The sequence below is a fragment of the Mus caroli genome, unplaced genomic scaffold (assembly GCF_978045245.1).
Source record: "Mus caroli unplaced genomic scaffold, Mus_caroli_1 scaffold_1, whole genome shotgun sequence".
Taxonomy (NCBI): Eukaryota; Metazoa; Chordata; class Mammalia; order Rodentia; family Muridae; genus Mus; species Mus caroli.
In genome coordinates this window covers 43209309-43232904 of record NW_028227256.1, presented here as the reverse complement: position 1 = coordinate 43232904, position 23596 = coordinate 43209309, and the positions used below count along the sequence as shown (strand labels likewise).

At 38.6% G+C, this 23596-nt stretch overlaps 1 protein-coding gene across 1 annotated transcript in view; it reads right to left on the bottom strand.

Annotated features, from left to right (window-relative positions):
* Positions 1-23596, bottom strand: part of LOC110287785 (dynein axonemal heavy chain 7) — a 280721-nt gene that overhangs the window by 170923 nt on the left and 86202 nt on the right. The window contains exons 20-27 of the mRNA XM_085832216.1: positions 20353-20546; positions 18394-18592; positions 13378-13518; positions 7909-8121; positions 6594-6703; positions 3236-3404; positions 823-925; positions 584-711 (exon numbers count right to left, since the gene is read on the bottom strand). Coding sequence (XP_085688342.1) covers positions 584-711; positions 823-925; positions 3236-3404; positions 6594-6703; positions 7909-8121; positions 13378-13518; positions 18394-18592; positions 20353-20546 — 1257 coding nt within the window. The remainder of the gene's footprint in view (positions 1-583; positions 712-822; positions 926-3235; positions 3405-6593; positions 6704-7908; positions 8122-13377; positions 13519-18393; positions 18593-20352; positions 20547-23596) is intronic.

The window sequence follows — 23596 nt, the reverse complement described above, 5'->3', positions numbered from 1 at the left end:
CTCTATATGACAAGTCAATGGCTTCATCCTGTGTTGAAGGCAATTCGGCTAAGGTACTTCTTCCAATCGAGAGGCCTTCAGCACCAATGGCCTTCAGTGGTGCTATTTATAATGGAGGAACTGAAAGCAACTTAAATTTCCATCAGAAAGACAGCTCAGTGATCCTACTTAATTCCAGATCATGTTTACAAAGATGGGAAAATGTTCACCCTGGCTTTAAATTAACTCAAAAAAAAAAAAAAAAAAAAAAAGCCTACCACCCACATACAATTGTCAGATTTGAGCCCTTTAAACTGCATGTAAAACTGAAAAGATAGAATACAATAAGAGATATTGGGTATTTTTATTTTTCTGTCTTTTCTCATTTGTGATAATCATTACCATTGTAAAACTATAAAATTCTGGAGTTATACCTGTATTATTTTGTAAAACTATTTGAAGCTTTAAACATAATCTTCTAGAATAATTTCCCAAAATGGTGTGCCTAAAAGCATATTTTTAAATGTACAATCCTGGGATCACGTTTTCCCTTTGCATTCATAGATGGTAAAAAAGAAACATGTTATGATTAAAACCTCCATACCTTCAAATTGTCTGGCAGCTCTGACCGCCCAGCATACCCAGGGTTCATTGTTATGAAGACAGCGCATGTGGGGTCAAGTTTTAGTTCTGTTCCTTCAAACACTAGGAGCTCAGTACCTGCATTAATGCCTGTGGGAACCACAAGTGAGATGAGTTAGCTGTGCTTCAGCTTGTGCCACTTGCTGCCTGTCCCCCATCTCCTTTGTTTTCACTTGCTGCATAGACAGACAAGCTCATTACCTCTCTGGATGGTAAGGATTTGTTGAGCAACCACAGAAAGTACTTCCAAATCAATTCTGTTGAACTCATCAAAGCAAGCCCAGGCTCCACAGGACAACAGTCCCTGGGAGGAAAGAATAATAAAGATTTTCAACTCTCTCTGATTGAGTATTACATTGAAATGATGCATTTCACCTGATCTTTTCAGGGATTTAATATCCCATCAAGGAAATTGCTTATTTACCTTTATCTTTAAAGACAGCTCATTTTTTATTACCAATTCATTATTCTAGGTGAATAAAGAGTTGGATCAACTGGAAAACTTCCCAATTTATTGCCTTTGCTCTGAGTATGTCTTTAGGTATTTAAGGGTATATGTATAATTTCCAAGCCTTTACTCTTTACAAGTGGACTTTATTTGCTTTTTTAAAATAATGGGTTGTAATAACCATCTATGCAACATGACTTCCCTTGCCAGAGATACTGCTTTGTAAGCAGAATAGCCAACTAACATTCCAAGCCCAATTTATAATCCTAAGAAAGGACTGCCTCACAGATATGTGCTGAACTCCATGCATATCAAAGATTGGCAAGTCTCCTGAGAGCACACTACCCCTTACTTTGATTTCCAATGAATAATATAATAAAAGGTTTAGTTGCCACAGAGAACAGGCTGTTTAACATCAGATATGCAAATATGCAGATTGTGATGATGTTTTCAAAAATAATGCTTGAATGTTTATGAGGTTCTTAATAGTAAGACCTATACCTTTATTTGTAATCCCACTGTTCAACATGAATTTCACACCAAAAATGTATCTGCACCATCAATTAGTACTTAGCAATAAGCAAATTTAGTTCTATTCAAATCTATCAATCTAAATCAAAGAATGAAGAATATTATGATAAAGAAAGCAGGCATTGCTTTGACTACATTGGAATGTGCTATTTATTCAAGCAATACCTAGGCTCTTCTAACTGCCAATTGTTTCTTAGTCATTGTGTCAAGTTTATATAGCACTATAGAAAACAAATTAAAAACCATTCCACTGTCTCCTATTATATTATTTATTATTATATTGACTTCCTTCAAAAAATCTTACCCTCTTTTCAAATCACAAATAACGACTTAAATAATTATAAAGTTGTTTAAAATGACAGTGCATATCGCTCAAGGAAAACAGTTCACGGTGTTAGGTAGAAATAGTATATTTTTGTTAGTTTAATTTAAAGGTAAATTTAAATATTTTTAAGTAAATAGTACAGAATAGATAAAATATATTTGGAAAATTACAGAAAAAGAAAAGGAAGTAAATGCAAAGGGTCAGCTATCCCAAACAGATAACTGTTACAACAGCCTACCTCACTGCCTGCCTGCCTGCCTGCCTGCCTGCCTGCTGCCTGCCTCACGTATTAAGGAATTATAGCCTCTAGAACCAAGCTGCTCTAGTCCAAACAAGCACAGTCCACCTTGATTCTCCTTTTCAAAATCTCACAGACCTCTAGACTCTAACAAATTTAGATCAATAAAACATGGTAGACAAGAAGGTGTGTGTGAGTTGTCCAGAGGCCGGGGCTTTTGGATGTGGGAAGATGGCTCAATTGGTAAAATGCTTGACACACAAATAGGAGAGCAATCCCCAGCACACACACACACACACACAAACTGGGCATAGTGATACATGCCTTTGATCTCAGTGCTGGGGAGGCAGAGCCAGGCAATTCCCTGGGACTCCTTGGCTAGTCAGATTAGCCTATTTGGCAAGCTCTAAGCAAGTGAAAGACCCTGTGTCTTTAAACAAAGGGTAGTGCAATTGAGAAGGATTCCAGTATCAACCTCCTGACCTCCTTGCACATGACACACATGTCCACGCACACTCACAAACACACAAACATATGTATGCGCAAATATCCACACTATTAAAATAAAGAAGAGTTATACATTTTCAATGCAGAAAACCGAAGATGTGTCTATAATAGTCAATTAACAAACTCTGAGACTTATTGATACAGCGTAGAGATTAAAGAAATCGTTGGAATCCCACACCACAGCCTTTACCCAGTGGGTGGTTCTCAAGCTTTTATCTGCATGATATATTTAAAGATCCCATTTAAAGCAAAGCTTATTTGCTTTTTTAAATAATAACCCTCTATGGGACCTGACTTTTGTGGTCAGAGAAACTGCTTTCTGGTCAGAATACCCAAAGAGCTAACTAACATTTCTAAGTCTATGACCCAATCAGGAGTAGTCAGATAGAATGACCTCCATAGCAGGGACTGGAACGTGGCAGAGCTCACTTGTGCTTGGAACTTGTTGAGACTATACAAGGCACAGTAAAGCTTTTGTTTGCATCCAGTTGTCTCTCTTTGTAACCCACTTCCATCACTGATGGCTACCCTACTGTAAAGAAATGAGGAGTTAGTTGATCCAAACCTTAAAGAATTTTCCTAAAGCCAAATAATCCAGCCCATCGGAGCAGTTGAAAACGACACACTGTTTGGCAACCGCTTTTGCTAAATCCTTGGTTGTTTCTGTCTTTCCGGTACCAGCTGGGCCCTCAGGTGCTCCTCCAAGGTGCAGGTGAAGGGCTCCAAATAAGGTCCTAGAGTAAAAGGAATGGACAAAATAATTAACATGTAGGCAAAAGAAAAGGTTAAATTGAATCCTGACTCTCAGCCCCACTTTGATAATCCCCCCCCCACACACACACACTGCTAACCTCAGAAAATCTCTAACAGCACATGTCTTTTTTATTAATTTTTCTTCTAAAAGTAGAAGATGATGGAATATGGATGGATGGATGGATGGATGGATGGGTAGATAGGCAGATGCATAGAAGAACGCATGAATGGATGGTCAGGCAGGCAGATAGAATGCATGTGCATATTTATATACATGACAAATTTAGAACTTTTGGAATTCAATCCTGACTTCTGGTCAATGTGGAGAATCCAGCTGACTCTATGGACACATAACCTTACTAGAAGAGTATAGAAATATCACGTGGAAGAAAATTATTTTGAAATCCACAGCCATAATTTAAAGAATGCAAGATGTTACCAATAGGGGGATTCAATGGCTGAGGAATGGTTATGTGCAAATCGGCAGAGATATATATTTTTGGTTGAATACAAATAAACACAAATATACTTTTGGCAGCACAGATATGAAACCATTAGAACTGAGCAAGAAGGGGAAGTGGGATACATTTACCTCTTTGGAACTATTATGGAAGCTTGAAATGCTGCCTTGTCTCTAATGGACATCACATTTCCTCCAGCACACACCAGAGAGTCAAGGTTAATCAGAGAAGGGACAGAAAGCTCACAAGCTCACCACTCATGGCAGTCTGTGGAACAAGCCTGCATTGCTCCTCAAGAAGAGGATGGGTTAAATTTCCATTTCTCATTGCATATGAGCCAAAACAGAAAAAAAAAAAAACAACTTTTTTTTTCTTTTTTGTTTTGTTTTCTGAACTGAAGAAAACTCTAAAGCCCTCTTTAAAGATTGGTCTGAAACTGTGGCTGTATCCACAACAGACATCAGTAAAGGCAGCATGGGGAAGACACCCTTACCAAATTATGCTCACAGTAAAAACTGGACAGTAAGATCACTATTGAGTCAGTCATATAGTACAGCAGCAGTGAGTGTCACTATATTCACAGCATCCTGTCTTCCATATTTGGTTCCCAGCACTCAGAATCAACCAACCAATCTCTCTCTCTCTCTCTCTCTCTCTCTCTCTCTCTCTCTCTCTCCCTCTTTATATATATATATATGTGTGTGTGTGTGTGTGTGTGTGTGTGTGTGTGTGTGTGTGTGTGTGTGTGTCTGGAGAAAGAGGTCATTTTTATAAAAGAGGCAACTTGAAATTTTATAATAAACTTACATTCTAACTCAATAAAGGGTTAAATACCAGAATAAACATAATGAAATAAAATTATTTGTTAGGAGGTAAATATAAGGGAATTACTTAGAGAGTTGGAAATCATATATATATTTAAAAAGATAAAGGACGAAAATGGCAAAGTCTGAGAACTTTCCAGAATGGAAGAAAGACATTAACAGAAAGAAATCCCAAGTAACATAAATAAATAAGTAACTTCTAGTAACATTATAGTGAACATTAATAACCGGGAGATAAATCCTTTAAGAACATAAGAGAGATAAAGAGAATGATTAAAATTATGTTTAACCATAGTGAATACTATTAAAGTAAGTGAATTAAGATCAAAAGTAAGGCTCTGGGAAAATAAAAATACAGTCCAATTATCTTAATAGGCCTAAGTAGTTTGCTAATGACATTAAATGTAAGTGGACTAAATTTGCTACTGAGGTACAGAGAGACTTTTACATACTATGTGATCAAATCCATTTACCACGTAATACATTGTCTCCATTCAGACCCTCGTTAGCACACTGCTTCTCCAGTGATTTTCCTGCAAACTTAGTTCCCATCTGGGTTACACACCTATGCCACCTAATGCTTCCCTCTAGTATCTCACTCAGTACACACTATTACAATTGTTTTTTAATCTAGCTTTCCCAACTGACAGAAAAACATGTGAGTGACATGACACAATCTGTGTCTTTTTTTATTTTATAAAACTGAAAACAAGAACACGTTTTTATTTAGCCTATGTTCTTCCAAGGTTATTACCAGATAATGAAATGGTGTGTTATATTGTTTCCTAGTCATATTCATTTTGATATAAAATAGAAAAGGCTTATATATTCCATCTTTGCTCTGTGTTACCAGAGTTTATAGTTTGTGTCTACAGATATTAACATTATACCTGTAAGTCATCATAATTTGTAATCAAACATGTGATTTGTCATTTGTCAACAAAAGCATTCAGAATTCTGAGTATTCTCTAGGAGTATAATTTAAAACTGCAATTCAGCATACTTTATTTAATGTCTCCTTTATGCAGGGAATAATAATAATCTAAATATAATGTATGTTTATATCAGTCTTCTGAGAAGCACAATCGTGAAAGCAACGCTAACTAAATGCATAAAGCAGTTAATTTCCACTGTGAATAAAATGTAAATATGATCTCTCAAAGGATACACACACCAGGCACGTGCACTGTGAACAGGAGAGAGATCCAGACATGGTTCTTTTGAACATGGGTAGTTAGAGCCTGGAAGTAAACAGTCTAGAATTCATGGAACACAGTTGAACATGGGTAGTTAGAGCCTGGAAGTAAACAGTCTAGAATTCATGGAACACAGTAACAGAACTCTAGAAAATTCAGCATTTCAGTGGAAGAAAACACAGTATAACTCAAATGATCCAAAAAGAAGCCAGAGAGTTGGAAGGAAAAAGAAGGAAAAGGTGGGAGGGGGGACAGAAAGTGCCAACAACTGCCAAGGCTAAGAACACCCTTATCCCCAGAGATGAAAACAGGAAAGCAGCAGAGAATGAGAAAGTGGAATCTGAGAGGAGGCTTAGGGACTGGGGAAAGGACACAGGATCCATTTATAAAATGTAAGTTAAAGGGCTGGTGATATGGCTCAGTGGGTAAGAGCACCTGACTGCTCTTCCAAAGGTCCAGAGTTCAAATCCCAGCAACCACATGGTGGCTCACAACCATCTTGTAACGAGATCTGACTCCCTCTTCTGGAGTGTCTGAAGACAGCTACAGTGTACTTACATATAATAAATAAATAAATCTTTTTAAAAAATGTAAGGTAAAAATACTTACCTGTAACTCAATCACTGGCCTAGGGTGTGTGTGTGTGTGTGTGTGTAAGTTAGTGCTCCCATGTCTTTGGCAGGGTTTACCTGTAACAGCGGTCTGTGAGTGGGGTTATGACTAGTCTAGGGGAATTTCCCAGATATTCATAGCCATATCGCAAACCAGCATTGATCATCTTTGTTTCTAAATTATTTTCCTAGGATCAATCAGAAAAAAATGCAGTTGGTTAGGAAGCAAAATTTCAAACAATGGGAAATCACAAGATCTTTAATAAGGAATAAGCACAGTGCAGACCTGTTTAGACTGTCTGCTCAGACATCAGTTCACTGACTAGAAGAATTCAATAGCTACTTTTCTGAATGAATAATGGAAGTCAATGGCTTTCTGCCACTGCCTTAGTTAGGGTTTTATTTCTGTGGAGGGCACATGTGACCACAGCGACTCTTATAAAGGAAGACATGTAACTGGGGCTGGCTTACAGTTCCCAGATTTAGTCCATTGTTGTCATGGCAGGAAGCACACAGGCAAACGTGTGCTGGAGTGAGTGATAGTGAAGAGTTCTACATCTGAACCACAGGCAGCAGGAAAAGAAGCAACCCTGGGCCTGGCACCTGAGACCTCAAACCCCATTCCCAGTAACACATGTCCTCCAACAAGGCAAGCACTGTCACAGTTTTACAGCTGAGGAGCCCATTGCTTACAGAGATGAGCACCTTGTCCATAGTCTAAGAAAGAAGTATCTGGCTCCTGAAACAAGCATCCCATACCCTACCACCAAATAGCAAGGCTCTGAAGAGGCCTACAAGGTTCTGGTCCATACCTGTCTCCTCCTTCCCATATCTCCTAAGACTTAGATGCAGTCCTGAGAGCTGCTGAGCCCCAACTCTCCCACACCCAGCAGGCTGCTGTAACTGTCCCTGCCCCCATTCCTTCTAGCTGAGATTAGCATTATTACCCACCCAGACAGCCTGAAAAGTTCTTTCCTTCTGGACCATGTTTCTGGCTTCTCCAATGACTAAACCAGACAAGAAAAGTGACTTATACCTCACTTAAATGCATTGGGAATCTAAAAATCACAATTTAAGCTAACTAACCCCAACATTTTGTAATAACAAACATAGTAATACATTTAAAAAGTAGCTAATTTCTGTTCCTTTTGGTACCTTCACATGTAGATGAATTTTAATATATGATAAGACATTTTGATACAAATATAGGTACATAAATATAGATACTGATGATGATAGATATAATTATTGGCCTCCTTAATTTTTAATCTGGAAAATCATATAGAAAAATTCATCAGCAAAAAGTTCCCTTTTAACAATCATGTTACACAGCTGAGCCAGTGAGTATGACTTAAGATGCTATGGGCTGAAACTGCAGTGTGAAACCACTTACTTGCCAGTAGTATCTAAGCTGACTTAACCACTGGAAGTCCGAGTCATCACTGATTTTTTTATCTACAAGGCTGGCAAGCACATCTCTAGCATGAACATCCAGTACCACAAGGGCTCCCAGAGTAACACGGTTCTGCTTGGACAATTTGCCACGAACCAATGTGACAATATCATCAATTTGATGGTTACATTTTGCCAAGTAGTCTTCAAGGGCCTGAGAAAAATAAGGTAGAATTTCCCAATGTGATCAGAATCATTATGAACAAAAACATTTTGAACTAGTATATATTTATTAATATATGTGTGCTGTTCTCATATATATATATATATATATATATATATATATATATAATGATATCCTCTGCCTAGTTTCTATGTAATTTAAAAATAATCTACTTTCCCTACTACATAGTTTTAAGTAAACAAACCCACCTTGCAGACACAGTGGGCAAACATGGTTTATGTCAGCTTTCTTCTTTTTCTACACCTTTCTATTCTCTGTGGTTATTTTGTAGTTATCAATCTTACTGCCCCATCTCATGGGACATGAAGGAGGGGAAGAGACCCTTTCAGAGTAAACAATAGCGCTCCCCAAGGACACAACCAAGTGTTTTTCCCTAGACTTAGTCGATTGTGAGTCTGTGACTCTGAGCTACTGAAAACATTATCCTCTCAACAAAGAGGAGAGGCAGCAGGGAAAGTTGGCTAGGAAGGGATCAAACCCTGAGACACTTGGGCCACCTCTTTCTCCCTTTGCTGTCATGGGTCCTCAAAGCATTTTTTTCATAACACTGCTATATGAGGTTTGAAATACTAGTACCATTAAGGTTTAAATGTGATTTTCATCTGTCCCTTGATAATTCATGTGCCAGAGGTTTGATCTCCAGTGTGGCAGTATTGAACTGGTAGAAGCTGTAAGGAACAGGTCCTGGTGAACTGTCACCAGGTAGTGACTATCACCCTTAGGTGTAGGGCGGGCATTAATTGAGTCTCATGGAGGTAGACTATTCCCAGGAGAATGGATTATACTCTGCTTTGGCTGTGAAGTGTCCTCTAAAGGGCTTGATTGTTGGTGATGGTATTTTTTGGGAGGTGCTGGAAATTGAAGATGTGGGGCTTCCTGAAGGGAATGGATGAAGGCACAATGGACCCAATCATTGTTTGCCTCTTCTTCCTCCTTCTCCTCCTCTTCCTCCTCCTCCTCCTTCTTTCTTCTTCTTTTCCTTCTTCTTTTCCTTCTTCTTCTTCTTCTTTTCCTTCTTCTTCTTCTTCTTCTTCTTCTTCTTCTTCTTCTTCTTCTTCTTCTTCTTCTTCTTCTTCTTCTTCTTCTTCTTCTTCTTCTTCATCTTCTTCTCTCTCTCCCTCTCTCTTTCTCTCTCTCTCTCCCCTTTTCCCCATCTCTCTGTTTTTTTCCTTTCTTTCTGTCTTTCAGTCTGTCTTCCTTCCTTTCCTTTTCCCCACAAGCCAAAATCCTTCTATCTTCCTCTAAGCTGGCTGTCTCAGGAGTTTTGTTATAGTGATGGAATGTTAACTTGGGTTTTTATTTAAAGGGAGCCTAGCCTCTTATCAGTTTTTGTTGTTTCTCTCATACTATGTGTCTTCTGATAGTTCTAGCTTTGGCATCATCCACCATATTGTGATATAACCAGAAGGACCTCACTGGAGTCCAAAACCAGATAGGGCTGCCTAAATCTTGGACTTGCAGCCTATAGATGTAAGACAAGTAAAGCTGTTCTCAGTATGAAGTATCTACCTTCTCATATTTTCTTATAGCAACAGAAAGTATCAAGGTGATAATAATAATGGTAACACTGATAAATAATGCCAGGCTGTTTGGTTTATATTGAGGCAAGTTCTAAGGAAAGGGCTCTGGAGTCTGTCTTCCAGTAGATAAGAAAATTTACAGGTGAAAGGGGATTTAAGATGCAAGTAAATTATAATCAATGAAAAGTATTGTGTTTAAGACTGGTGGCCAGTTTCTCCACTCTCATACATTTTAATAAGTGTAGTGGCTATTCCTGGTTGTCAATTTGACTATATTTGCAATGAACTACAATCCAGAATTGGAAGGCTCACCAGTGACCCTTATTTGGAGACTTGGAGATAGAAGTTTCTGATCTGGATCTCAGTATGGAGAACTTGAGGCATAGGGGCTATGGATTCCAGAAGATTAAATCTCCGAGTTCAAGGTCATCCAGGATTAAAGGTGTGGTGGAACACACCTTTAATCTGGCTACACCTTCTGCTGGAGACAATATAAGGACATTGGAAGAAGGAATTCTTGCTCTTGCTCCTTCGCCTGCTGGCTGTGTGAGACTGAGTAACTGCTAGATCCTTGGACTTCCATTCACAGCTGTGACTGAACCATTGTGGGGAACTGGGCTGCCGACTGTAAGTCATCAATAAATTCTTTACTATATAGAGACTATCTAAGTTCTGTGACTCTAGAGAACCCTGACTACTACAATAAGTCCTTTATGCCAAGGAGTTTATTTCAGTCCTGTTGTTAAAAGGCAACAATAAAACCAAAATAAATAAGTGAGTAAAGAAATAACAGCTTCTAAAGATGTGAAGTTGAGAGAACCAAGCTGGGACAAGACATTTCTTCCTTGAAGATTTTATCTCTTTAATTTTTACTTTTGTGAAAGCTCTTTATTTAGGCCCTTAGATGCTTAAACACCATTACATTTCTATTATTTACATGAATGATTTTCTACTAATTTGCTTCTTAAGTAATGAAAAATTAACTTCTGTTCCATCCATGTTTAGCCACATAAGTGTCTAAATCCTTGTAGCCAATCAGTGAACTTCAGTGTATTTAGAAGCCACCCTCGTAAAGACAGCTTGGGTTCCTAGAGTCACATAAGGTGCATCTTTGTCCTCTCGCCAGGACAGTTCAGCACCTTCCCAGATCCCCACCAGTCTTCACATACTATCATGACACAAATAAAAAAATAACATTTGGACATATTGGGTGCATGTACTAACTACATACCCTTAGAAGTTTATCTGCACTAGAATAGTACCTTTTCCCGTGATAAAACAATAATGTTAGAACTGAAATTTGGCTCCAAAATACCAAAAACTAAGCTCTTCTGGAATGAAATAGTATGACTCAGTGACAATTTAATTAACTAGATTTGAGAAAGATATGATAATGTTTTCATCTCATTTTATACCTTGTCAACATTCTTATCATGAGCCAGTGAAGCTAAAGGTAGCTACCACAGTGTGTTACCTGGAATTGATTATTCTTGTCATGCCTAGACCCTCCTACCTTCCTGCCCCAATAAACTAACTTAAAATCACATTCATACTATCAATATTCTGACATTTCTTCCATTTATATAATAGAAACTGTGATGTCTCCCACAGTCTCATTTCACAACCAGCACTTATAGAATAAGGAAATGAAAACACAGATTCTGAGGTGAGCATGTTCTCTGAGTGCTTTAGTGTAGTAAACAGTCATGGTTTTAAGCTTGAGGAAACTCTAAGTGGTTGCAGAGTCTTCAGTCACTCAACCAAATCATCAGTTTTCAAATGTAAACCACTCATTTGCTAGGAGAAAATAATCAGCACAGAGAATATTAAATGCACATGGTAGAGACATCCAGGGACCACACATGCTTACCGCTGTCATGGGAACTCTATGCCCTGATATTCTGGTACCTGAAAATTCTTGATCTATTACCACTTTCTCTCTCCTGCAGAAAATTAAGTGACATATTGATGAGGTGGAGTGACTTACACATGTGCAACTCAGTCCTTCCCCACTGGAATCTGCTTGCCTAAAGAGAACAAGAAGCCCTCTCAAACTCCAACACTAACTTAGTTTTCAGCAACACCTTAAAGTCATATCAAATTCCTCATCAAAAATATATTTAAAACTCATTTTAAATTAAGGATCAGTAACTACTAGGTTCCAGTTGATTCACTGGTCAATTATAAGTTGACTCACTTGAACTCCTTCAAGTATAAAAAGCGTGTCTTGTTGATTAAGGCCTTCCCTTATACTGTTAATGAAGCCATGGCTTGTGGCTAGGACAGGCCCTTTACAGAAAACCTACTACTATTATTCTGCTAAATGGACAGAGAAATAAAATGACTTCTAATGACTTATAGCTATACCCATAGATCAGTGCATTTCTCAGCCTACATCAGTGTAGCTTCTTGGACAGTTGACACAGAGCCCACTACTGGTCAGCATGCACAGAATACGAGACTACAGAGTGTTCCACCCTAAATGGGAGGACTAGATCGCAAGAACATGTGCGTGTGCGTGCACGCACATGTATGGCCCAAGGATCTATATGGAAGACACACAAAATACCTACATTGATAAAAGGAAGTGGCCACTGAGTCGCCCCCTACCTGGTAAGGTATTGCCATTATACTACTGCTTGCAGAGTGAGAGTCAGCTTCCTCAATGGAGTGACACTGGTATGCAGACCACACTCCAGGGCAAGCCTCACTCCCAGAAGTAGTCAGGTGATATGAACTGGACTTGGTAGGTTAAAAAAAAATGCCTGACCACTTAAATTTACAAGCACCAGAACAAGCTCTGATACATATATTATTATATTAATGGTAGGGAAAAATAAATGATAACATGGTTCTTTAAATTAAAGGTTCTAACAAAAGATGTGATTTCTCACTTGCAGCATGTCTCAAGTGCTCAAGTAGTGTAAACAGACTAAAACATGCCACAGAGGCTTTCTTTAGCTTTTTTGACATTTCCCAAGGCTCAAAGACAAATGAAAGCTCAGAAAGTAAATTTACATGGGAACTGAAAATGTTTCATTCCATCTCTTCCCTAGTTGAGTCAGTATCCAACACAAAGTCTTGGATGATGTAGACACTCATAGATCTGTTATGAATGAAGATATGCTAAATATCCCTTCACTCAAAAATGGAGCATCACTCAGAGGGTCTAATTAAATACTATTTTGTTTTTTTTAAATTAATAGCAACCATCCAAATAATATTGTTAAACCCATATACTAAAATATGTTTGAATACTTGGTATTAAGCAGAACTCAAAATGTTCTTTATTCAAAATCAGTACATTAAATATAAAAATAGTCAAAATAAGTGAATTGATGTTTTTTCTACACAGGGCAAAAATTACTCAGGGCACAGAAGGGGATTCCATTATCCCATATCCTCCTGGTGTTTCTGAACATCTTAACTTTCCTGGTTTTATTTGTAAAGGATAACTGTGCAAACAACAAGACCAAGAAGCAGGTACTCTTGGCTCTGACATGATGTGAATAAAGAAATTGTTCGGATGGAAATCTTGAATAATAATGTAGCTTTTTCTCTGTATTTTACTTTTAAAACCTATAACTTGTCTTGTAGCAAAAGGTATACATTTGGATGGACAATCTTCATTTAATATGTTAGGGCAAGTGTGTTCTTGAAATAACTATTTTCTAAGTTCTAAAAAACATAAGTAATGAAAGCTTACCTGATGCCCCTTAGGTATAGCAGTTTGGACTTCTACCGTCCAGAAGGTTTGAGATACACAGAGAACAGTCTGTCCAGGCCAATCTCTTACCCAACTAATTCGTGAATGTTTGGTATATGCAGCAATTGCATCTCCAATCACCTATTTTAAAAAAAAATGGTAAAAATGAACATTCTGGAACAAGAAAACCATTGGAGAGCTAAACTATTAAATTAAATCAACTCATACCACTTAACTTTTAAAACATGCTTATCAAGTTGATAGATTCACATAAAGAATATGATTAAAATCCTTACATACAAATTAATTCATATGATCAGGCACATTACACATTATTTTGACAAGCATTATCAATTTGTATAAACCTCATTTTCATATTATTATATAACCACTTTTAGCCAAAGATACCATAGATACATTTGTGTTAGATAAGTCTGTACACAATTTTAGTGCAAAGTATAAATTCAAGTAATTTCAAAATGACAGCTATCAAATTTGTAGCATATGCTTTCTGTTTGGTTAAATCAGCTCTCCACACAATCTCATGTACACACAGACCTAACACACAGTTCTCTAACTGCTACCCGTGTTCCCCACCTTCTCAACCTGTGTTACTCCCTTTTCTGGACATAGATCCAATGCACAAGACAGTAATGATGGTCATATGGGACAGATGGACAGATCTCTCATGGAAAAGTGAAAGCTACAAATCCACAAGTCTAACACATGCTCTTTCGTACAAATTTTCAGTGGGCTGATATATCTACTTTTTCTACAAGATATCAATGGGAAACACTCTAGTCTGTCTTATATACCAATTAAAAATAGTAACATCCTCTGGGAAGTGATGCTGACTTCACAGTTTAAATTTCAGAAGGGGCTGTCAAAATTAGAGTTTTCAGAGAAATAGATAAGAACAGTTAAAACTTTCTAGACTTCCAGTTTAGCTGGAGTCTCATAGGACAAATGCCAAGAGGTAACTGCCCATGGTAACATTTTTAAGAAACCATAAAAGGCACAGGCAGGGCAGACTAGAAAAGAAAGCAAATGGCTAAAGAATGGAAGAAACAGTGAGGACATCAGGCACTTCAGACTCGGAGCTCAGAGGACCCAAGCTGAATCTACCCCGAAAGCCTCCTCCCCCAAGGACCAGAAATTGCCATGCAAGCTTCCAAAGGAGGGAAGCAGCCAGCACCCCTACCCAGCTATAAGGCCAATAAATCACAATGACCAGCATGGCAATATCCCTAAGGGTGCAGTAGTGGCATATACACATCAGCAGTAACCAACAGCTCTCTAATTTGACATAAGACCCTCTCAACATGAAAGAAAACATTCCTGGTACTGAAAACTTAATCACGGAGGAGATAAATCTAAAACTACCACTTTATTAAACCAGCATAACCCATAACTACACTCTAAATGTCTATCCTTGTACTTATAGATAAGTATAGAGTATAGTTCTTACCCCTCAATAAATGGGGTCAGAGAACCACCAATGACCAAAATTCAGAGAAGCGGAGCCCGGGCGTGGTGGCGCACGCCTTTAATCCCAGCACTTGGGAGGCAGAGGCAGGCGGATTTCTGAGTTCAAGGCCAGCCTAGTCTACAAAGTGAGTTCCAGGACAGCCAGAGCTATACAGAGAAACCCTGTCTCGAAAAACCAAAAAAAAAAAAAAAAAAGAAAAAAAAAAAAAAACCAGAGAAGCGGAGCCCAGTCCCAGCTAATACATCTGTAGCCCAATTTATGCACTTAAAGCTCAGAAATTACTGGGGAAACGGTGGCATAATGAATGAATGTAAGGGCCAGGAGAACAGGAAGTTTGCTGTGAGGCTTCATTTCCCAAACATGAAGTCTCACCTGTAAAGCTGCCTAAATAGAACCCGAACAAGAATGACACCCACAGAGATACTAATGTGTAAGGGAGAAAAACCTCAACCCTATACAAAGGACTAATGGCAGCAAAGGACAGTTGAGAGCAGGACCAGCAGTCTTCCTGAGGAAAGTGCACATTAATTGGCTATCCAATGCCAAATGAATGAGAAACATCACACAGACTGAGTAGACTGTATTCATGTATTTAGGCATGTGTGCACACACCCATCACAGCAATTAAGGACAATTAAAGAGTTGAAAAAAAATTTAAAGCATATTAGGTTTGGAAGAGAACAAGTTATATAAAGGGGTAAATGAGAGACCCTGGAGGAAAAAAAAGGGGGAAAGGAAAATTATAACTTCAAAATTAAAAAAAAAATTAAAAAAATAGTGAAAGAAACAAAGGCTAGAAAAGCACAGTAGAGGTAGTTAGGATGTGTTCTAGAAGGACACTGTGGGGACCAAAAGAATGAAACAAAAATTTAAGTTATACAGATGCTGCACTTTGGTGAAGAGAAACACAATGATATAAATTTTCTACAATACTCAAGCTCTACTAAGCTCATTTAACTCATATAATGTGTGTGTGTGTGTGTGTGTGTGTGTGTGTGTGTGTGTGTGTGTGTGTGTGTGTGTGTATAAACTCAATACTTCCCAAGTAAAACTCATATTCTCTGCCCTGGTGGTCACATGTAGTGTTGATACTTCTATCCTTCTTAGAAGGGAGAACAAAACACCCATGGAAGGAGTTACAGAGACAAAGTTCGGAGCAGAGACTGAACGACCATCCAGAGACTGCCCCACTTGGGGATCTATCCCATAAACAACCACCCAAACCAGACACTATTGTGGATGCCAACAAGAAGAGCTTGCTGACAGGAGCCTGAGATAACTGTCTCCTGAGAGACTCTGCCAGTGCCTGACAAATACAGAAGTGGATGCTCACAACCATCCATTGGAGGAAGCACAGGGTCCCCAATGAAGTACCCAAGGAGCTGAAGGGGTTTGCAGCCCCATAGGAGGAACAACAATATGAACTAACCAGTACCCCCAGAGCTCTTTGGGATTAAACCACCAATCAAAGAAAACACATGGTGGGACTCATGGCTCTAGCTGCATATGTAGATGAGTATGGCCTAATCGATCATCAATGGGAGGAAAGGCCCTTGGTCCTGTGAAGGTTCTATGCCCCAGTATAGGGGAATGCCAGAGCCAGGAAGCTGGAGTGGGTGGGTTGGTGAGCAGGGACAGGAAGAAGGGAATAGGGGATTTTTGGAGGTGAAACTAGAAAACGGGATAACATTTGAAATGTAAATAAAGAAAATGTCTAAAAAAAAAAAAACACCTTATCAGAAAAAATAAATAACTCAATCAGTAAAGCTAGTCATATCCAGAGGGACATTCATCGAATTGTAATTCAGAAGAAGGATGAAGGGGGACTGGTCTTAGTCTAAATGATTTTTTTTTGTTATTTTTAAACAAAATATCAATTGTTGGTTTAACCAATGAAGGCTCAGGATTCAGATGCTGAGGTGAAAGTCTGCTAGCTTAGAGAGGCAGAGAAAGCACCAGGCTGACCTTTCTCCTCAACAGTGCTCCTGAGTCACAGCACAAATGCTCTTCTCCCAAACCATCTCAAAACAAAACAAAACAAAACAAAACAAAACAAAACAAAACAAAACAAAACAAAACAAAACAAAACAAAACAAAAGGGAAGGAAAGAAAACAAAGCAAAGCAAAGCAAAGCAAAGCAAAGCAAAGCAAAGCAAAGCAAAACAAAATGACCCTTCAAATTGAATGTCCTTCCTGTACGTCTCTCTATTATTCTCTGGCTCTCTCTTACTCTGTTTTTTTCTTAATAATTTATGCTTACTTTCTGTCAACTGGTTGCTTGCTCTGCCTCTTGACCTATGGTTGACTTTACTTTATCCTGTTTACAATATTCAAGCAGGAAGCTCTTGGATTAAATGTGTGTGCTAAGGCTGAGCTACAACACAACTAAAATCAGCTTTTCCAGTAAATAACACAATCTCAGGGTTCACAGTGTGACCCTATATCCTGCAACAAACTTGCATACATTTACTAAAAGTTTTGTTTAGGATTATAACATTATACCACATAGTGATATAAAACACCTGGGTTTGAGTTAACTTCTCCAACAGTGTATAGGAGGAAATGAAAAAATAATGCTGACATTAGCTAATTATATTCCCTGCATGTTATCTGATCATTAATAGTGTTCATTGTTATACTAAAATACTTGATTACTAAGCCCATACAATAGTAAAATGAATTTAAGTACTCATTTTCTACTGGCATAACACAAAAAATAATTATCAACGATTGTGATAACAGTGCTTTGTGAGATGTGGGAAAAGTGAGGTGGTTATAGACTGGAGAAAGTATGTATGATTTTCTGGTGTCCTGGTGGGAATTCCACATACACACACAGCATTAAGATTCACATGCACCAAGTATGTGAACTACACAAAGATGCTTCCAAGGTGGGACTAAAATTACATAAGCAACAGCTTGTCTCGTCACGATGAAAGCACCTGCATGCAGCTGCACACAATCAGGCAGACTTGCTGCTACAGCCTGAGTGCCACTGGCACCATTTTGTTCCACCTTAAATGAGTCATTGCAAAATATCCATTTCAGATTAAACCACTCATTTCCTCTAAGTTATCTGCAATGGTTGTTGCTAATAACTAAACGAATTTGACTCAATCTAGAATCCTCTCTGCTCATGTCTGTCAGTGTTTCCAGACAAGTCTAACTGAGGAGGGAAGACCTACCCTGAATGTGGGCAGCACTGTCCCACACAGTAGGTAATCATAAGTAAATTATAAATAAAAATGAGAAAGTAAGGTGAGTACTAGCACCCACCTCTCTGTCTCCCATGTTGTGGCAGACTGTCCCTTTCAACTGCAAGCCCAAAACAAAGCCTTTAAACTGCCTTTGTCAAACATTTTGTCACAGCAAGAAGGAACTAATACATCAATTACCAATTAGACTTTGAATAGTAATTTATGCCTTATAAATTACTACCGAATCATTAGTCTACTTATTAATGACATATTTATAGGAACATTAATAATTCATCATTTTTCCTAAAAATAATAAATATATCCAATTACCTTGTGAATGGACTTAATCATAGTCCTCTCTAACTCAACCAACCACTTCTCCACCTGGCCCCTGGCTTTGGCTGTTGAAATGGTATCTACAAGAGCCACAACTTCTCCCTCACTACTCTTCATATGTGTAATATCCAAAGTTTCTGTAAATTCGACCTTTGCAATTCCTTCAAAGCATTTCTTGAGGTGAGGCTGCACTCTGTTGGAAAAAAAAATTAAACAATTGATCAAAGTAATACAGTTCCTCACATATCAGGGTTCTTTGTATACTAATCTTCCTTTAACATTTAAATGGGTACAAAGCAGTAGGCATATCTTTGTTGTCAATTCAATGAACTGAGAGATGCTAAATAGGAGCACAGTGAACCAAGCAGTTTTAGGTACAGCACTCTAGAAGGTCTTCCAGCACTGTGAGCCAGTCTTCCAATGCACATAGCCATTTCAAGTGGGATCTTCAACAGTGTTGAAACTCACGGGCTTGGCTTTAGTATCTAAGTACTTTACAGCTTGGTAAGTCAACAGGTCTAGCATACCCACCATCTTTCTGGCCAGTGTAACACAAACTGTGACTAACACCTCACTTGGGCACATTTTCAGCTTTATCCATCTTTAAATGAGCAAAGAGAAGTAGTGAATAAAACACATGGAAATATGAGCCTGAACTTATCTGTCTGGAATCTGTGGCTTTTCCTGTGTGTGTACAAGCTATACAATAAACTAAATTGTTCAATAAAATATTTATACACTGCCTGTTTTAGGTCAGATTTCTACCTGAGGATTGAGGAAAGTGCAATTTAAAAACAACAACAAAACCTAGTGAAATCCTTTGCTACTGTGGGAGCTTGTTCTGCTAAGGAGGAGGAGAAGCAGTCAGCACACATATTAGAGCCCATGCCTGTGACAGCAAATATGAAGAAGGAAAACAAGACAAAGACAAGCCTCAGGGAGAAGTGGCCAGAGCAAGCTGACTGTCAGAAGTATACCATTTTCAGTTGAGTGGATGTGAGTGGTCTCCCTTAGTGGCAGATGTCGCCTCCAGGACCTCCAGGATACAGATGAACAGGTTAATGGATGCTGAAGGGATGTGCTAAAGCCAGTGGTTCTTAAGCTTCCTAATACTGCTACCCTTTAATACAGTTCCTGGTGCTGTGGTGACCCCAACCATAACATTATTTCCTTTGTTACTTCATAATTCTTACTTTGCTACCACTATGAATCATAATCTAAATATCTAATTATTTTATTATATTAATATGCAATATGTTGCAAAATAATTTGTAAAGTACTTAAGTGATAAAAATATAAAACTTTTAAAATATAAATATCCCAAAAGAGTCCTGACCCACAGGCTGAGAAGCACTGAGCAGAGACCCATGGACCATGAAGGAGATGGCTGCCCCTGTTACAGGAGAGCTTCAAGGAAGTGGGTGGGGCAAAGCAGAGTGAAAAGGCCACTAAAGCCAAGCTTCAGGCTCTCTAGCTTCCTCTCAAAAGCTACAACTGTCAGCATGCGCTTGTTACAAAAATAAGAAGTAAACAACATCCACCTAAACAGGCTAGCTGTCAACCTCATCCCTATTTGTGACATATTTGAGAATGGCCCACCGCTGAGACCATAGAAGCCATAAAGAACCACAATGTCTGGCTTTTATTGATGTACTTTGAATATGGATGAAAAGATCAATATGGTGAAGAGGAGAGGTGGATCTCAAAATCTTAAAAAAAATATGCAGTAAAATAAAAGTTCCACTCCAAGGTCCATGCCCTTCAGAAATAATTATGCAGAAACATAATGTATATTTTTAATAACTGATAACCTATAATTGCAAATAATCTTAGAATATTCTTGTTCATATAAATGTAGCTAACTGCCCATCACTATTTATGTTCTATCTTATTCCAAAATATTAAATTTGACCAGATGAGTGTAGTTGAGCATCTGGGGATGGACGCACTTACCGGGTGGGATCCTTAGTCTCAGACAGGATCTCGAGGAGCTCATCATTCGACAGGAAAAAGAACCTGGGGAAGAAGAGGCGCTTCTTTTCCAAGTACTCATTCAGCCCTTTAAGAATGAGCTCCAAGAGTTCATTGGACTTTTTCAGCCTCTCCAGCATTCGCTCGATAGTCACAACTGCCAGGACTTGCTTATTCTAAAAATAGTAAGCAAACAGCACTTGTCTCAGTTTGATTTCTGTCCCTGGGATAAACACTATGACCAAAAGCAATTCATGGAAGAAAGGGTGTTGTCCATCTAACATCTCCAGGTCACAGCCCATCACTGAGGAAACCAAGGAAGCAGCCCAAGCTGAAACCTGAACATGGGCTGGAGAGTGTGCTGGACCCTTCCATATCAGTCATTATTCAAGAAAATACCCCACAATCATGCACATAGGCCAGTCTGAGAAAGGCAATTGCTCAGTGGAGGTTCCCTCTTCCCAGGAGCCTTTAGTTTGTATAAAGTTGAGAAAAAACTACCCAGTTCAGCACGCAATTCAAAATAGTAGTTATTAATTTTTATTTATATTTTTGAAGGACATTCAATATTTAGAAAGAAACAGGTATTGTGGTGAACAGGTTCATTATATTAGATCTTTATGATTTTATTTGGTTTTGATGGGTTTTGTAGAAAGGGTTTCTCTATGTTGGTCTGGGACTCACTATGTAGACCAAGTTGGTTTCTACATTAAAAGCAGTCCTCCTCCTTCTTCTTCCCTATTGCTGGGATTATGGGCATGCTTCACTACACAGCAGAAAGCAGGGTTTTTTTTTTTTCATTTTTTATTAGATATTTTCTTCATTTACATTTCAAATGCTATCCCAAAAGTCCCCTATACCCCGACCCCCCTCCTCCCCAACCCACCCACTCCCGCTTCATGGCCCTGGCATTCCCCTGGACTGGGGCATATGATTTTCCCAAGACCAAGGGTCACTCCTCCCATTGATGGCCGATTAGGTCATCCTCTGCTATATATGCAATTAGAGACACGAGCTCAGGGGGTACTGAGTTCATATTGGTGATATTCCTATAGGGTTGCTGACCCCTTTAGCTCCTTGGGTACTTTCTCTAGCTCTTTCTTTAGGGGCCCTGTGTTACATCCAATAGATGACTGTGAGCATCCATTTCTGCATTTTCCAGGCACTGGCATAGCCTCACAAGAGATAGCTATATCAGGTCCTATCAGCAAAATCTTGCTGGCATATGAAATACTGTCTGGGTTTGTTGGTTGTATAGGGGATGGATTCCCAGGTGGAGCAGTCTCTGGATGGTCCTTTCTTCTGTCTCAGCAACAAACGTTGTCTCCATAACTCCTTCCATGTGTATTTTGATCCCCATTCTAGGAAGGAAGGAAGTATCCATATTTTGGTCTTCCTTCTTCTTGATTTTCATGTGTTTTGCAAATTGTATCTTGGGTAGTCTAAGTTTATGGGTTAATATCCACTTATCAGTGAGTGCATATCCTGTGTGTTCTTTTGTGATTGGGTTACCTCACTCAGGAGGAAATCTTCCAGATTCATCCATTTGCCTAAGAATTCCATAAATTCATTGATATTGACTGATGAGTAGTACTCCATTGTGTAAACATTATCTGTAACTATTGTGTGTACACATTATCTGTAACTATTCCTATGTTGGGGGAAATCTGGGTTGGTTCCAGCTTCCGGCAATTATAAATAAGGCTGCTATGAAAATAGTGGAGCATGTGTCCTTATTACAAGTTGGAACATCTTCTAGGTATATGCCAAGGAGAGGTATTGCTGGATCTTCCAGTAGTACTATATCCAATTTTCTGAGGAACCTCTAGACTGAATTCCAGAGTTGTTGTACCAGCTTGCAATCCCACCAACAATGGAGGAGTGTTCCTCTTTCCCCGCATCCACACCAGCATCTACTGTCACCTGAATTTTTGATCTTAGCCATTCTGACTGGTATGAGTTGGAATCTCAGGGTTGTTTTGATTTGCATTTCCTGATGATTATGGATGTTGAACATTTTTTAGGTGTTTCTCGGCCATTTGGTATTCCTCAGTTGAGAATTCTTTCTTTAGCTCTGTACCCCATTTTTAATGGGGTTATTTGAATTTCTGGAATCTAGCTTCTAGAGTTCTTCATATATATTGGTTATTAGTCCTTTATCTGATTTAGGATAGATAAAGATCCTTTCCCAGTCTGTTGGTGGCCTTTTTGTCTTATTGATGGTGTCTTTTGCCTTACAGAAGCTTTGCAATTTTATGAGGTCCTATTTGTCAATTCTCGATCTTACAGCACAAGCCATTGCTGTTCTATTCAGGAATTTTCCCCCACTGCCCATATCTTCGAGGCTTTACCCCACTTTCTCCTCTATAAGTTTCAGTGTCTCTGGTTTTAGGTGGAGTTCCTTGATCAACTTAGATTTGACCTTAGTACAAGGAGATAAGAATGGATCAATTAGCATTCTTCTACATGATAACTGCCAGTTGTGCCAGCACCATTTGTTGAAAATGCTGTCCTTTTTTTCCACTGGATGGTTTTAGCTCCCTTGTCAAAGATCAAGTGACCATAGGTGTGTGGGTTCATTTCTGGGTCTTCAATTCTATTCCATTGGTCTACCTGTCTGTGGCTGTACCATTACCATGCAGTTTTTATCACAATTGCTCTGTAGTACAGCTTTAGGTCAGGCATGGTGATTCTACCAGAGATTCTTTTATCATTGAGAAGTTTTTCTGCTATCCAAGGTTTTTTGTTATTCCAGATGAATTTACAAATTGCCCTTTCTGACTCAGTGAAGAATTGAGTTGGAATTTTGATGGAGATTGCATTTAATCTGCAGATTGCTTTCAGCAAGATAGCCATTTTCACTATATTGATCCTGCCAATCCATGAGCAAGGGAGATCTTTCCATCTTATGGGATCTTCTTTGATTTCTTTCTTCAGAGACTTGAAGTTCTTGTCATACAGATCTTTTGCTTCCTTAGTTAGAGTCACACCAAGGTATTTTACATTGCTTGTGACTATTGAGAAGGTTGTTGTTTCCCTAATTTCTTTTTCATCCTGTTTATCCTTTGTGTAGAGAAAAGTCACTGATTTGTTTGAGTTAATTTTATATCCAGCTACTGCACTGAAGCTGTCTATCAGGTTTAGGAGTTCTCTGGTGGAATTTTTAGGCTCACTTATATATACTATCATATCATCTGCAAATAGTGATATTTTGACTTCTTCCTTT